Below are 17,987 nucleotides of genomic sequence, written 5' to 3' on the forward strand. Positions count from 1 at the left end.
TTTGCGTTTGCCAAATTACATGCTGCTTAACCATTAACCATTTTGTGGTTAATGGTTAATAATGTAGTCAGACAGACAACATTTTATGGCTTGTAAAATACAAAGCACGTGTTCTGCTGTACATTCCATAAAGTCACATTATTAATGGTCGCACTCAGTGAAAAAAAGGACAGCATTTAAAAACAAAAACAAACAAGCATTTACCATTTAACACTGATACAAATGGTGGAACATTTGCAGGCGTTCAGTTTTACTTCTGTAGAAAAAGGCTTTGCTTTTGTCAAATTACATGCCGCTTCTCGATGTAGGCATGGTAAATAAGCACAATGGAGAAAAGTGCCACAAATATCTGCTCTCAACTCTTAAAGATCACAACTGATATGACTGTCATTTGAAAATCATCCAAGCAAGAGTGCTACTACACACTCTACACAAGCTGCATCAAGAAATAACGGCAGTTCTTCTTCTTCTTGCATGTCAGCCATAGTTGACTGTTTACCGCAGATTTGTTAGCTAGTCCAGGAGTGGACGTCAAGCAGTTCCCATCCAACCAGTCACATCTATGGGCAATTTAGAGTAGCCAGTTAAGCTAACTGCACGTCTTTGGACGGTGGGGGAAACCAGAGTACCTGGAGGAAACCCACGCAGACATGGCCCATGTTTACATTAGACCGTATCAGCGGATCATCAGATTAACGTTTTTAAAACGATTAGTGTGCACACAGCAACACCAATACACGATTTGCGTGCACACAGCAATACCAATACACGGATACGCTCGGCTCCGCAGGCATCCTGCGCTCCAAATCACTCCGCCCTGAACAGCGAGTGCCCTCTGGAGGGTGCGCACTCCGGCCTTGCGCAGCTCACAGAGCACGCGAGTGAAGTGCACAAGCTGTGATTCGGGACTGAGCCGCTGTGCATGTGATCCCAGCGCATATCACTTACCACTTGCAAGTGGAAGGATGGCAAGCCTAAAGACAGACAATCATAACTACACAATGGGCAGTATTTGCATCAGTATTTGCAGTATTTTCATACTTTTATACTCTTTAATGAAAGGTGATACAAGGCGGAAGTCCGCGCCGTTTTTCAGCAGTCGCGTCACATGACCAACGCCAGCGAATCAGGAAGGTGGATGTCACAGTGACGTTGTCCAATGAGACGCCAGCTAGAGCTCAGCACAGCATATCCACGTATTCTCAATGTTTACACAGCACCGGAGCTGACACGATCTGGATTGAATACGTGGACGCTGGCGGATTCCCGTTTCCCGGCATTTCCAGGCGGTTTAATGTAAACGGACAGTGCATCCGCGAAGAAAACGAGACAGATACGGTCTAATGTAAACGTAGCCATGGGCAGAACATACAAACTCCACACAGAAAGGGCCCCATCGGGCAGAAAAATAGGCTTTACTTATCCAAATGCTAGTCTGGCTAACGCAACTTCAAAGCTCTGCGAGCATTGGTCTGGCATAGATATTAAGCCCAACCGTTTCCCAAAGTGCGTGGTTGACCTGCCTCCCTGAAATGCCTCAGTTTCCTACTGGTCGAAGCCAGAAAAGGCTGTGATGAAGCTTAAACCAATCACATCACTCTTTCCTCTGACGTATGTGACGCGATGATAGGATTCTCGCTGAGCTCCATTGATTTGGCTACCAGCGGGGCTAACTGGTAGATTAAACTCTTACCGAAGCCGGTCAGGAGCAAGGCGAAAACGTCCTTCCTTTCAATAAATACCTCTAGGGCTGCTCTTTGCTCCGTTTTCAATGAGAACTTCCCGTTGAATGCTTTCAATACAGCATCTACCGCTGTGTCAGAGGCTTGCCGCTGCTCCATGTTCGTAATGTTTCTAGTGAATGAAGCGCTTCCGGCATAGATTCTGTAAACAATCTATGGCTTCCGGTCGCAGTTCTACTACGTCACTGCCCTGAACACGCCTCTATCCAGGGCCGTTGGAGATGCTCAAAGTTGATTGGCTCCCGATTTTTCGGGAGCTTGGAAGAGCTGGAGATAGCTTGCCTTGCCAGACTAAGTTCGCAACAGCCCCCCGTGTTGCATCACACTTAGGATGGGCGGGCCCAGGCTATCCAAATGCACCTGTTGGTTCAAAAGTTAAAGTGCATAGAACCTCACAGCACAACATGAAGTTACCTTAAAATATAATATAAATGCCTCAGCTTTCATGTAAGAAAAAAAAAACACTTAATATTAGTACTGTGTGCAGGCAGTCTCTCCTGAAGACTAAATTAAACAATGATTATAAACTAATAAAATAAATGGCTCAGGCTTCATAGAAGAAAAAAAAATTGAACAGAATCTTACAGTATGATGCTGAAGCTGCCTAAACAATGGAAAATAAAATACCATTTTGGCAAAAATGTTGGCATCCATTAATTTCTTGTATTAAGTTTAAAAAAAAAAGTACACAGTCCTTCACTGTAAACATAACACACTTTCAGTAACAGAATTTAAGCCTACATAAACCCTGACTCGCACATCATGCAATGTTGCCAGATACTGCTGATGTTTTCCAGCCCAAAATATGTTCAAAACCCGCCAAAATGCACTTAAAACCGCCCAACCTGGCAACAATGCGCACATGCTGCTTCTCTTGAACATATACACGGAAGTAAGGTGGAAGGTAGTTTGTCGACGTCACCTCAAGACGACGCCAACGATTGGTCAAGTTTGCAGGAAAGTTGCAGTGATCGGATATAATTGCAACACCGCCCTGAATTCGCGGGGATTGGTTGAATTTGCGTTGAAGTTGCAAATTGCGAAATCCTGGAGGGACTGATTAGAACACTGAATATGCACGACGCGATAATTATTAGCAATGGGAAACTGCATTGCGAGCCCGCGATGTGCAAATGTGAATTCCGCTAGTTGTTGAACATCCCGTAATAACATGGACGCGGTCTTTCCGAGTCAGACAATCGCAAATCGTGATGGAATTTCATCATACACTATGTTCAGACTGCAACCTGAAACGACCCATATCCAATTTGTTGTGAAATCCGATTTTTTTGTTAGGCCGTTCACATTACCAATTATATGAGACTTGTATGCGATCTCCAATATGAACGGAAAACGACCCAAAAGTGTCCCGCATGCGCAAATTGACACGTAATAAGCACATCTACGGAATACGTTAAAAAAAAAAAAAGCGCATTCTTCAAGTTTGCAAGTAAAGCATGGAGATGAGGCGAGACCTGGCGATGTGTTTTTTGTGGCGGAACTCACACAATAACCTGGTATTGTGGAGGCGATTGAGAAGCAGGAGGGCAAGGGCTTTGGTCCAGGCGCTGTGTGGGGCCGTGGCAACAACCTCCGTTGAAAGGAGGGTATGGATGCGGAGTCGCAGCCAGGAGTGGTGGGATGTTGACGTGCTGCGCTTCTCTGATAATGATTTGTCAACAACTTTCGGCTTACGAGAAACACCTTTACCTACAGTGTTGTTGTTTTCCACCAAAGAGGCGGGATTAGCCAACACAGAATAGTGACGTTTGTCTCTTGTTGATGACGTGTAGGTCGCATGAATGCGACCTGTCCGGTCAGACTGCAGTCGCATGTGAAAATAACGGATATGCATCGGAATTAGGACCACATATCCAAGCGGCCTGGGTCGCATGTGAAAAAAATCGGATCTGTGTCGTTCAGGTTGTCAATAACAAATCGGATACAGGTTGCATATGGGCAAAAAAATCGGATACGGGTCGTTTCAGGGTGCAGTCTGAACGTAGTCATAATATGAATGAATAAACATCGTTTTTCACTTAAGTTGACATATTTGGGTAGTTGCCCGATCGGGCAAGCATTTGTGAGAGTCTGGTTGTCTGAATCTATTGAATGGTTGCCCCGGGCAATCGGGCTACTGTTAATGTTGAGCCCTGTGTATGCGGAAGAGGGCAGATACTTTCCACTGAATTACACTGCACTATGATGCAGCATGAACAACAGTTTGAAAAGATATGGATGACTGGGTTCATGTGTCTTGTAGAAGACACATAAGCCTTCACCCTTCCTGATTGCTAGTATGTGAGAGGGAAGGGTTATCTAATATGCCGCTTTTCCACTACAAACGCGGCTGAGCCGTGCCGTGCCGAGTCGAGCTGAGTCGAGCTGAGCGGGGCTGTTGGAGTTGCATTTCGACTACAACCGCGCTGAACCGTGCTGGCTGGAAGTGGGTGGACACATTGGGTGGAGTTAGCGAAAGTGGGTGGACGTCACGTGATGTCGTTAAGCAGCGCAAACAGTGACATCAGTGACAGTGGCGGAACAAGTCAGAGCCGGGCCGGGGGCGGGGCAAATGACCGGGCCCTTTATTAAAGCTTATCATAACATCATTTTAGGCTACAAAATGTCCGCAACTGCGGTGTTTACCAATTTCAACACTACCGGGTGCAACTATGTTATTTAGTACATCAAGTCCTTCAAACGAACATGTAACTCAGAAACAAAAAACATTAGGATACTGTACATGGCTCATAATAAAACATCAATAGCCTATACTGCGCACATTATTTGAAGGGCATACGAATGAGCGCTCAGAGGTTGCAACGGTGACAGGAAGAGTCAGAAATAAAAGGAGGGCGGTGCAAACCTCACTGAATGCACTGTGTTTACCAATTTCAACACTACAGGGTGCAACTATGTTATTTAGTACATTAAGTCCTTCAAACGAACATGTAACTCAGAAACAAAAAAACATTAGGCGACATACTGTACATGGCTCATAATAAAACATCAATAGCCTACTGCGCGCATTATTTGAAGGGCATACGACGAGCCTTGCGCTCCGCGAACTCGTCCACGATGCTCTGTATGTCACTGATTCAGTGAGCTTTTAAGCGGTAGTCTCACGACCCGAATAGTAAACAATAAACATGGAGGACATGGAGTCGTTAGTGTTGCTGGTCTTGGTGCTGTGGCTTGTTGTCACCGACAACGCCAACAGATACTGGCAAGAGCGTATAGATGAGGCGAGGCGCATAAGGCTTCAGAAATTCTCGTAATTCGTAATTATTATTCTTCCGGGTTTGCGGTTTTTACAGATCCCAGCGCGCTCGCGGGGCGTGTGTGGGCATGTGAGGACACGCCTCCTCACCAATCAGTGCACAGGGGAGTGTCTGCTCACGCCCCCAGCCTCACTCGGCACGGTTTGGCTCGCTTCAGCCCCACTCCAAAACGGTGCGAGTTTTAAGGGCTAAGCAGGGCTGAAACGAGCTGAGTCGTGCTGGTTTTTGGTAGTCGAAACGCGAGCCGTGTCGGGCTGAAGTGAGCTGAAGCGAGCTGAAAAAGGGTAGTGGAAAAGGGCCATTAGGTGAGAATTGAGAGGTACACACACACACAAAAAAAAAAAAGTGTTCGTTGCATAAAACTTAACTTAAGTGGGTTTTAAGAAACAAGGCCGTATTATCATGACTTTGGTTCAAGATAAAAAAAATAAAATAAAAAAAAAATTGTACAATAAAAGTAACAATCTCAAAACATCATGGTTCAACCCATAAAGCTGTGGTGTTCTACACAGCATACAGTACCCTGCTATTTTTATGACAATTGTAACAAGCTGCAACGTTGCCAAGAACTGTGAAACTGAAAGTGATGTGAATATAAACATTATAAAGAGATGTGTGGCTGTGATATCTACCTAATCAGTTTCCACTCATTGCTTACGAAATACAAGTGTGTGCAGTGGAGCACGGGGACATTTTTCACAGTGACATACGATTATATTTCACAGACATAATTCAGGTGGTAGAAACTACAATCCAGTTTCTTGTCTTCAGTATCACTGATCGAGTTTACGATGGTATTTTAGTAACAGTGTAACTGGAAACCCAAGAGTCTAAAGCCACAATCATGGACTAACAGGTTTTATTCAAATGCATTTAAAAAAAAAAAAAAGTTATGAACCTTAGTATATTAATATACACAGCTATTAATGAAAATACAACACTTAATTTTTCAATTTTGTTTTCAGCCCAGTGTGTCTACAATTTCGGTTTCAACCAATTTTCAGTTTCAGCCAAGAAGTCAAACTTGCATCATGTGCTATTCTGTATAGATTGTTTGTAGCAAATAACTGACATAACATAATTACAACTTGTTCATCAAATAATTATAGAGTCCTCTTCATTTAACTTTTATTATTAGACTATTGTTAATTCATTAATTTCGCTTTATTTATTGAAATGTATTGTACTTTTTTCATATTTATTTTACTCAGGCTCATGAACTCTTTATTAAATAATAGTTGGATGCTAAATTGCATTTACACAAATCGCACAATCAGCCAAGAAAGGTGGTTTTTCTTTACTTTGAATAACGGATGTTGATCTCGCCTGAAATCAGCCGCTAATCTTTGGTTAAATCAACAGCACGACCTCCATCTTTCCAGTAAATCTCTGCCTTCAGACTAGAGCGGCTGGGCCGATGGTGCTGAATGACACCAAATTACAAAAACATTTCTGGTAACCCAAGATGCCTACGCTTGTAATATTATAGCGCTTAGCTACAGAGTGAACTTTTGTTCAGTTATATAGATTATAATAAGTCATACAGTGACCTAAAGCAGGTCACTCTGTGTGAAAAGGATGAACCGATCCTACTTACCAATATTATGACTGATTCAAACACTGGTCCCAGTAACCAAGTATTCAAGCAAATGAATTTGACTTCACAGTGACATCTTTCAAATAGGACTGAATTTAGCATTTAACATACAGCTGTGGAAAGAGGTTTACATACAGTGGCATGAATGTCATCTTGGATATGAAGGTCATGGCAATATTTGGGCTTTCAGTAATGTCTTTGAACTGTTCTTTTTCTGTGGCAGAATGATTGTACAGCATACATCTTTAATAAAAAAAAAAATGAGAATTTGGTGCACAAGTTTTAATTTTCTTTGGGTTTTCTGAAGTCAACACACAGTCAAAATTATACGCACGCTCACTTAGATTATTAATTTAGAGATGCTGAAACTTCCAAAATGTCTCTTATCTTGCCAAGGCCGAGGTCTCTTAACTTCCTGTTAGTGATCATGACTGACTACAGCTGGTAGCTTCTCTGATACCCCTTTTCCACCAAATCAGTTCCAGGGCTGATTCGGGGCCAGTGCTGGTGCTGGTTCACAACTCGTTCAACTTGCGAGCCAGCTGAGAACCAGTTTGCTTTTCCATCGCTCGCGGTGCCACGTCATTACGTCGCTGTATACGTCAGTTACGTCGCTACGTTTGCTTAAACCTTGGCATGAATATCGAAGCAAAAACACAGAAGAAGCAGCAGCAGCAACAACAATAATAATAAATGACTTCGCGTTTGTACAGCTGCTGCTTCTCGTCGCTTAAAAATGGCGATCTTATTGTTGTTGGTCTTAACAACTCCGCCCCCTCCGCTGACGTAAGCGGTTCTTTCCTCTGGCCCAGCAGAGAGTTGGTGCTAGCCTGGAACCGGTTTTTCTGGCCCCAGAGCCAGTTCTTTGTCAGTGGAAACAGAAAACCCGGTTCCAAACTAAGCACTGGCCCCGAACCAGCCCTGGAACTGCTTTGGTGGAAAAGGGGCATGTGTCTTCATAAAAAGGGTTTCTTTACAGCACTCATTGGACTGACCAACACACTAGACAATGGGAAAGTCCAAGGAGCTCAGTGCAGACCTGAGAAAGAGGATCACAGATGTACACAACTCCAGAATGTCTCTTGGACCCATTTCTAAACAACTGAAAATTCCAAGATCAGTTCAAACAATTGTATGCAAGTTATTGTGAAGTGTAGTCACTTTGCGTCAAGAAAACCCAAACTGTCACCCTCAGCTGAAAGGAAATTGGTTTGGATGGTCAGGAACAACCTGGGAACCACCATGGCACAGCCCTGCCATGAACTGGAAGCTGATGGATCACTGTCTACAGTTCAAAATCACCATGCACTAAGAGGCTGCTATCTGAGAAATAACCCCCTGCTCCAAAACTGACAGCTTCAAGCTTAAAGTTTGAAGCTGACCACACGGACAAAGATAAAGCCTTCTGGAGGACAGCTGTATGGTCAGATGGGACAAAGATAAAAGCCTTCTGGAGGAAAGCTGTATGGTCAGATGAGACAAAGATTGAGTTGTTTGGCCACAATGACCACCATGTACAGAAGGACACTGTACCAGCTGGTGGTGGTGGTAGGATCATCATGCTCTGGGGCTGTTTTGCTGCCAGTGGAACTGGTTCATTGCACAAAGTGGATGGAATAATGAAGAAGGAGGAGGACTACCTCAGAATTCTTCAGCATAAACCATCAGAAACTTGAACACGCCTTGAGACTTACAACAGGACAATGAACCCAAACATGCATCAGAACTAGTTGTGAAGGACAAAGCAGTCTAACATTAAGCTTAAAACAAGTCCTGACTTCAACCCTATTGAAAATATGTATATGGACCATGCTTATAAGTCGAGTCCACGCCAAGAAAAAAAAAAAAAAATTTAATTGAACTCTACCAATTCTACCATGAAGAGTCGTGAAATATCCAACCAGAATTCTGCCAGAAGCTTGTTCATGGTAAACAAAAATGTTTGGTCAAGGTGAATCTTGCAAAGAGACAATTTACCCAAATATTAGGTGTGCTGTATACATTTGACCCTGAATGTATAATTTTGACCCTGCGTTGATTTCAGAAAACCCAAAGAAAATTAAAACTTGTGCACCAAATACTAGTGTTTTTTTTTTAATTAAAGCTGCATGCTGTACATTCTGGTGCAGAAAAAGAACAGTTCAAAGAAATTACTGAAAGCCCAAATATTGCCATGACATTCATATCCAAGATGACATTCGTGTCACTGTATGCAAACCTCCGACCACAACTGTATATTACTTTGCCAAAAAAAAAAAACCCTGCAAATATGTATTTGTTTGGAATTAAGCTCCTTGACATTTAAAGTAGCTTTAGTGTTCCGACTCTCATATTGTAAAATTCATGCTTATGAAAAAATTAAGCGTCTGTATTCAAACAGATTCCCCAGTGTTCACAAATTCAGATTCAATCATTTTCAGATTCAGTTTACAAGTCCGTTTGGAAAACTGTATGCTCAGGACACTCACCCCAACGCTCAAATTCGAACCAGTAAAACTCAGGTTGCAAAATGTGCTTTGAAAAAAAAAAAAAAAAAAATTCAGCAACCTGGCAAAGCCAATCAAAACATTAAAATACTGAAGTGCGGTTTTTGAAGGAGTATATTCGAATGCTGTGAATTTTGTGGTGTTTAAATTTCATGAAGAAATCAACGGTTTTACAAACTCGAATCTTTAAGTCTTTTGTAGCTTCCATTATCCCAAACCGCAAAACATCATTGATGAAATGGTGCACTGCTTTATGACCTATTGCTTTCTGTTCAGATTCATAATCTGGCTAGTCTCCGTTTTCACTGCATAAGATGAGTCATTGAATCAGACTGGAAAATATTTTAAATCCAAATTCCAACTGATATATACGTAATGAGGCTCAGGGGAGTCAGCAGTCAAAATAAATAAAATGTATGACATTAGGTAATCCACTTAACATTGCAAGTAATTCATCCTTCATATTAATTGTATAATACCGAGATCTTTTCAAGATCCGAAAGTAAAAGCTTGGTCTTGGTTGATCTGAATGGGACTGGTTAGAACGATTGCAAATGTAAGAAACAGGTCCCAACATGCATCTGATTGAGACACAGTGCCCTTGCTATACTCCATATATTTGGAGTTGAGATCAAAAGATAAAAATGACAGTGGATCAACTTTCACTTCCTGATATTTTACATCTAAATGTGTGAAACAAATTCGTGTATATGGCACCTTTTGTTTGAACCCATTTCTCCGAGTGATCAAAACTATTGGAACACATGACCGACAGATGCTTCTTCTTGTCCATGTGTGTCCTTTTAAGTTGATTTGTTTAAACAATTACCATCTCGGAATACCTGCTCTCGGATCGGGTTCTGCACAGCAAAATCCCCAGTGTTGAATTAACACCCAGGGTGTTTATATAGGTCCAACTGGACACAAATTAACTCTGAAAGTGTTAATTCAACACTGAGGAATTTGCTGTGTGCCTCTGAAGACTGCATTTGTTATTAAAAAAAAGGATAAACCAACATGATGACCAAAGAGCTGTCTACAGGAGCCATTCTGAAGCTGAGAAAAGAGGCATTGTTAAAAGTTTAGCGATTTGTCGTGAAACACTGAGGCAGTTTGAGCTCACACATGCCTACACAAATCACAGCAACAAATCACAAGGGGAAAAAAAAAACCCCAAACAAACAAACAAACCAGAAGTCAGTTTTTCCATCGAAAATGCGCACGAATCCAAGTCGAGGTAGTTTATTCCAAAGTAAACTAGCTTTGGGTTATTTCTGTATTTAATGCAGACTTTCCCAACATCCAGGGTATATCGGAGTCATTGCGCAAGCACTGGGTATCGCCAGTACAACAAATTTGGAAAAAAAAAATATCATCACTGGTGTAACTAACAGCCAGACATTAAACACGTTTGCCAAAAACAACTGATGACAGAAGCATTGACCGAGCTTCGAGGAAAAAATAAATAAATCAGTGCCATGAACAATTTCCACAGGGTAGAAGTGAAAGTATCACAATCCACGGTTTGAAGACATCAAAAGCAGAAATATAGATGCCATACCACAAGATGTAAACCAATCACCCAGAAGAACTTCATTACGCAGCTAGACAATGACCCAAAACACACAACAAACCCAATTTCACCTCGTGAAGAGGAGACTGAATGGAGAAATACCCCCGTATCAAGCAACAACTGAAAGAAGGTGTAGTACAAGCCTTGAAAAGCAACACGAAAGAAGAATACAAGTTTGGTGATGTCAGTGGGTCGCCGGCTTGATTCGGTTTTTGCAAGCAAGGGATATGTAACTAAACAGTACGTATTATTTACTTAAAGAATACATCTGTTAGAGTACATCACCTAGCTGGGATTCTGACCCATCATCTTTTGCTCTCAAACAAGTGTCAAGTGTATAACAGCAAAGAGTCATTTAAAACGAAAACTCGTGGTAATAATGCTTTGCATCTGGTATAGTTAACCAATTAAGACAAACAAAATTAAAAACTCTTTTCTTCCTCTGCGTGACTCACCCCATCATAACACAACATGTAATCAGACCGAGAGAACATGGGAGGGGGAATTTGAAAACGGTCTAAAACACCTTCTGTGTTTTCCACTCCATCGCCAACTTTTCTCACCCCTCACATCAACACTTAGACTTTACTGTAGCATAAATTCTTAGAATCATCCAATATGTTTTCAGAATTAATGCATTCGTAATGGAGGTTTGAAGTTGTTTGTCTTCATTTTTTATTTGATGAGAACCAGTCAGTCAGTGGTTAAAGGGTTTAACCACCTTTAGTCTTTTCATGACAAAAAAACCAAACAAATAAAACCCCCCAAAAAACCCATACATTTGTTTATTCTCATGGGCATTTCTTCCACATGATTCAATTACTATCAAAAGGTTATAGTTATTTTATCACACATATGCATTTTTTTAAGTTATATGCACACAGGCTATGATCTTGTGTTATAATGTGTTATAATATATTTTTTAAATAATTAATTAAAAAAAAAAAAAAAAACCACACCTTTTGGCACTTTATAGGCTCCCGTCTCAGAAACTGGTCTCTCATTTGGGACATTATGGTCAAAAAATAAATTCTAATTTTTCTTTTTTTTTTTTTTGCATTTACTTAACACTCAATGTTTCTTTTGTCATGTTTAATAAGAATAAAGATAGCATCTTGCTTTATCTGGCCTCCACTGTGGAAATTTTTTTTGATTACAATTCAAAGGCTTTTGTAAAATTGATTTACATATAAAATAACTCCATCATGAAGAATTAAACCCCTCCTTCACAGAGGAGTGAAAATATTGAATAAATTTCCTCTTTTTGATTGCTTGGGTTAAAAATGCTAAGTTATGATGACTGAATTGATTATTCACTTAAATATGAATAATATGATACATTTTGGGTATTTGATATGGCGAAATAGGACACAATGGAAAAATCAAGAACGCACCGGAAAGATGAGAATAACGGCGGTGGTAAAAGAACAGCGACTGTACCGGCTGAAGGTCGCGCGGGTCTCTACTGCGGCGCGTGAGCATCAGGACATCGTTACCGCACCAGACGGTGCGCAAGGCAGGGGCGGGGCAAAATGACTGGCCGTACATTCTATCAGAAGTTCGATCTAAATTGACCATGGTTGCAAAATATCGGCCAAAAATACGCAAACACTACGAAATATGAAAGCAAGATGAAAAAGAAACATTCTATTGCCTTATACTGCAAGACTAAAACCAAATAAAACTATCAAAACTCACCTTTTCAGTAATAACGTCCGAACAGATCACCCGCGTAACAGAAAGACCGCAAATGGAAGCACGGTCAACTTCTAGCTGTTGGAGTGGAAAATTCCATTCTACACATGCAAATTGTTAATGTGTGTCCTTCCCCGCACACAAATAACACGCTATGGTGAAAAAAATAGACCACAACTCATTTTATAGCTCAGAAATTCATACAAGACCAGCTACCATCGTAACATATTCTGTAAGAAACATGTTCTATACCTAACTTTCAGCTTTCGTTTTACAAAACAAAATCGCAGATTTATAACTAAATTTTTATATGGCGTAGTGATTTTAAGTTCCTACTTTTGGTGAGGTCGTGACCCTGACCCTGAGGCTTTCCGTTTAGATCAAAACACACAATCGTATCGGTTTTGGGTCTGCGGAAAATGGAGTTATGATGGTGATCAGATATTTTGCATGAAGTTTTATTACGGTTATCATCATTCTGTGAGTGCACCGATCCTTAGGTGTATAAAGTTACAACTTGAAATACAATTAGTGATAACTGTAGACTTTTCAATGGACTATTATCATGTCCCAGATCAAGCCGCCATTTTCCCACAAATTTGCAGAATTTTTTGCCAAATTCTGAATATTCACATCAGAGATTTAGTTTTATTTCAAATTAAAACCAACATCACCATTCAAAAGCGTATAGTTTATTGACTGGGAGTATATTTACCCCCACAGTACCCAGTTTCTGAGACAGACGCACACGTGAGATTGTTCTTATGACATATGGCTTGATTTATCATTCGCATGGTGTCACGTGTTCAGCATATTTCAAATCACATAAGCACATGCAATTACAGACTACTCACGTGTGTGATTTAGCAGATATGCTTGACACAAACAGAAAAACATGTCCTACCTGTCTGACCACGAGGACATGTTGTCGCTGGGTCTCGACAGAGAAGCCGAGAAGGATCCAGTAAAGAGCGACGACTACACACGTGAAAACGCCGCGTCCGTGCATTGGACCTGTTTCCGGTGTTTGTCCCACGTGTACTGTCCAAACTCACATGTTGTTTAGGGAATATCCGGAGCGTTAAGACGGGACAGAACCCCGACAACGTGGTACAAACGGAAAGAGCCGACTGTACGCTCAACTTCCTTCATATCGCTCTGCTCCATCTACTGTAAACCTGAAGACGCGGTTAAAGGGGGTTTAAAGCGTGTAGCCGCGAAGCCCCGCCCACTCAATTCCCGACACGACCAGTCAGACGCGTGGAAAAAACAAAACAAAACACGTAATTGTAATAAAGTACAGCATCATTGTGAAAGAACAACAAAATTGAAACTACACGCGTCTACACACGACACTCATTTCCAACAGGTGTTTTCTGGCCTTAAAAGTGAAAATCAAAACTTTTATTCATAATAATAATAATTATTTATTACTATTATTATTAATTATTGAGGTAGGAAAAATGTCATGTTTTTGTTTTATATATATATATATACACTGGAGATCAAAATTAGAGAACAACTTATAAAAACTTGAATAATTTTGAAATAATACCATCTTCACTGCTCAACAGTTAAATGACATTTTATTGTGTCCATATCATGGTTCAACAACATTTTTTTCACAAAATGACTAAAGGCATTTCACACAAAAAAATATTTTTCAGAAAACGCACTGATCAAAATTAGAGAACACACTGATCAAAATTAGAGAACAACAATCTGGAACAAAAATCTGAAGGTTACAACAGTCAGCAATTAGTAAGAAGTGTACAGGCCTCTGCTGTGAATGACTTCAGCACATCTGCGGCCACAGGATAGCACTAGTCTCTCACACTGCTCTGGTGTGATTTTGGTCCATTCTTCTTCCAGCCTCCTCCACAGTTCGGTGATTGTAGAGGGTTTCTTGACCATAACTTTGTCACCAAGGATTTTCCAGAGGTTCTCTATTGGGTTGAGATCAGGACTCTGGGCAGGCCATGCCATTAATTCAATGTTTTCACCTTCAAGGAAATTCTTTACCCGTTTTGCTGTGTGACATGGAGCATTGTCCTGCATAAAGACTGCAGGCTGATTGGGCGATGAACGCAAGTAAGGAACCATGTGCTGTTGAAGAAGGTTCTGATACACATTTGCATTCACTCGGCCATGTAGCTGTACAAGAGGCCCAACTCCCGCAGCAGAAAACATGCCCCAAACCATGACACTTCCTCCTCCACCTTTCACTGACTTCTTTACACACTTTGGGTTTAGTCTTTCTCCAATGTGTCACCGAACATAATGCTTCCCATCAGACCCAAATAAATTAAATTTGCTTTCATCACTGAAGTGAACCCTGGACCAGTTCTCCTCTGTCCACACAACATGCTCCTCAGCAAAGCTCAGTCTAGCTTTTTGATTTTTTTTGCTAATGAGAGGTTTGGTCACTGCAGTGTGGGCCTTCAGTCCAAATGCTCTTAAACGGCGAGCCACTGTATGGCGAGACAGATCCTTACCATGTTCAGCACTGAACTGGCGAGCAATTCCACCTGCAGTATGGAAACGATTACCCATTGACATCCTTTGCAGTGACCTGTCCTCTCTTGCATTTGTCTTCCGTGGACGACCAGCCTTCTTGGGCGACTTGAATGAGTTTGTAGTTTTGTAAAGATTCAATATTCTTGAAATCACAGATTTGGAACGATCAACTTGTCTTGCTATGGCTGATAGGGTCATCCCTTTGGTTTTCATCTGGACAACCTGCTGCCGGAGGCTTTCAGTCACTTTAGAACGACCCACCATCTTGCAAAGTCAATGAAACTGGCAGTTAGAATGCCACTTAAACAGGGGTTGACTGATAATCAAGGAAATTAGCACCATGTGCTAGATTAGCACCATTAAGTGGGAGGCACCTGAAAGTGTTCTCTAATTTTGATCAGTGCATTTTTTGCAAAATGCAGGTTTTTTGTTGAAATGCGTTATCCATTTTGTGAAAGTGTTGTTGTAGCATGGTATAGACACAACAAAATGTCCTTAAACTGTTGAGCAGTGAAGATGGTATTATTTCAAAATTATTCAAGTTTTTATAAGTTGTTCTCTAATTTTGATCTCCAGTGTATATATATATATATATATATATATATATATATATATATATATATATATATTAAAAATTTACCAGCTGGGAGGTCTGCATCATCTTATACGGACCGACCTTAAAGTGCCATTCCACCATTGGATGTATTCTTTGGCATAAAATACAATATATTTTATGACAACATGACTAGACAGAGAAATCTTTTAGCTTCAAAATGATATATCAAACATAATTTTTTGACAAGTATATTAATTTTGCGACCAAACTCACCTACCTTTTTAATTTCCGCGCAGTAGTGAAACGTGATGTCATCGGCAGGTTCCCCTTCTTGTGTACCACGTCACGTGTGACGTGGCACAGATTATCAGCAATGGCGGATAGAACGCGATTTCCACTTGTCGATTGCTGTGCCGATATTCACCATCGACCGTCTCTTTTGGGCATCACTTGCTATTTTCCTTCGCTTCTTTTCCGAAGCTGACAATTGCGTTCTATCCGCCATTGCTGATAATCTGTGCCACGTCACACGTGACGTAGTACACAAGAAGGGGAACCTGCCGATGACATCACGTTTCACTACCGCGCGGAAATTAAAAGGGTAGGTGAGTTTGGTCGCAAAATTAATATACTTGTCAAAAAATTATGTTTGATATATCATTTTGAAGCTAAAAGATTTCTCTGTCTAGTCATGTTGTCATAAAATATATTGTATTTTATGCCAAAAAAATACATCCAATGGTGGAATGGCACTTTAAGCTGGTAAATAATATATTAATTTTTTTCTTTACCAAATTCTAACAGAAAACGAGAGCGCCCGAAAGGGAAAACCGAGCCGAGCCGCCATTTTGAATCCTCATTCACGGCTGTAATGCAAATGGCTTCCTCCTCGGTATACAAGTGCACTTCCATGGCAGGAAAAAAAACTACATTTTGCCGCCTATGTAGTCCCCTATTTATACAAAATTGAGTCATTCAGGATTCAGCCATGTTTTTGCTCAGCGTTAGCAACAGAGGTTTTTAGCTTTCTCCTGAAATGTTTTATTTTATTTCTTCTTCCTCAGGGTAGTAAAACTCGCTTTCGCAGTGAACACTGTCGTTATCGCTATCCATGCTGTAAAATTAATGCTATTCTCCTGAGAAATAATATTTATTTTTTCTTTACCAAATTCTAACAGAAAACGAGAGCACCCGAAAAGGAAAACCGAGCCGAGCCGCCATCCTGAATCCTCATTCATGGCTGTAATGCAAATTGCTTCCTCCTCAGTATACAAGTGCACTTCCATGGCAGGAACTGTTGCTCAGCGTTAGCAACAGTTAGAGGTTTTTAGCTTTCTCCTGCAAGGTTTTCTTTTTTCTTCCTCAGGAGTAGTGAAACTCGCTACATAAATCCCATCCAGCCATCATCTCTAGCCGCTTTATCCTGTTCTACAGGGTCGCAGGCGAGCTGGAGCCTATCCCAGCTGACTACGGGCGAAAGGTGGGGTACACCCTGGACAAGTCGCCAGGTCATCACAGGGCTGACACATAGACAGACAACCATTCACACTCACATTCACACCTACGGTCAATTTAGAGTCACCAGTTAACCTAACCTGCATGTCTTTGGACTGTGGGGGAAACCGGAGCACCCGGAGGAAACCCACGCGGACACGGGGAGAACATGCAAACTCCGCACAGAAAGGCCCTCGCCGGCCATGGGGCTCGAACCTGGACCTTCTTGCTGTGAGGCGACAGCGCTAACCACTACACCACCGTGCCGCCCGCAGTAAAAGTATAACAAATGATAAAATAAAGAAAGTAAATAATAAATAAATAAAGTAAAAGCATGTATGTAATGTACACAACAAAATAAGAATGGAACTTAAACAAGAGTAGGACTTCACCTGAAGTAGCAATTTTGCACTAATAAAATACTGGCAACTGAAATAGAAATGGAAATATTGCACTAGGTAATGAACATTATTGCACGGCATAACATAACTAACGAGGATGGAATATGTGTGTGAAGTAACCAATAAATGACCAAAAAATACAGGGTATGAACATAATTGTACGGGGTTGGGTTTCCCAAAAGCCTCTTAAATGCTAAGCATCTTAATTAGGAGAGAGAGCGTTCACTATGCTGCTCGCTTGACCATTTAATGATGATCTTTACTTTATGAGCTGCAATGCTTTTGGGAAACTCAGGCCAGAACAATTGTGAGAGTGAGAATATGAATAAGAAAATACTTGCAAATGAAAAGGATATTGTACCAAATAGTAATACTGTTGCACAGCATAAGTCGATGATGGCGATGAGATGATAATATAATAAGTTCAATTTATATAGCGCCTTTCACAAACCCAAGGATGCTTTACACAGGAGTTACACAAAAAACAAAAACACTAAGAAGAGTAGTGTGAAGTAAAGAGGAACGTTTTCAAGTTAGCTTTGAAGGACGAGAGAGTGGAACAGTTACGAACTGGGATGTAGTGGTGCGAAAACGCACATAAACGCCGTTTACCCACCTCCAGATTTTAGGAAATAGCGTTTATGA

General features: G+C 41.0%; 1 protein-coding gene across 1 annotated transcript in view; it reads right to left on the reverse strand.

Annotated features, from left to right (window-relative positions):
- LOC132892973 (interleukin-17 receptor E) overlaps positions 1 to 13,548 on the reverse strand; it is a 46,729-nt gene extending 33,181 nt beyond the window's left edge. Inside the window, exon 1 of the mRNA XM_060931588.1 lies at positions 13,279 to 13,548. Coding sequence (XP_060787571.1) covers positions 13,279 to 13,383 — 105 coding nt within the window. The 5' untranslated portion in view covers positions 13,384 to 13,548. The remainder of the gene's footprint in view (positions 1 to 13,278) is intronic.
- Between the last annotated feature and the right edge of the window lie 4,439 nt (positions 13,549 to 17,987).

The sequence above is a fragment of the Neoarius graeffei genome, chromosome 10 (genome assembly GCF_027579695.1).
Source record: "Neoarius graeffei isolate fNeoGra1 chromosome 10, fNeoGra1.pri, whole genome shotgun sequence".
Classification (NCBI taxonomy): Eukaryota; Metazoa; Chordata; class Actinopteri; order Siluriformes; family Ariidae; genus Neoarius; species Neoarius graeffei.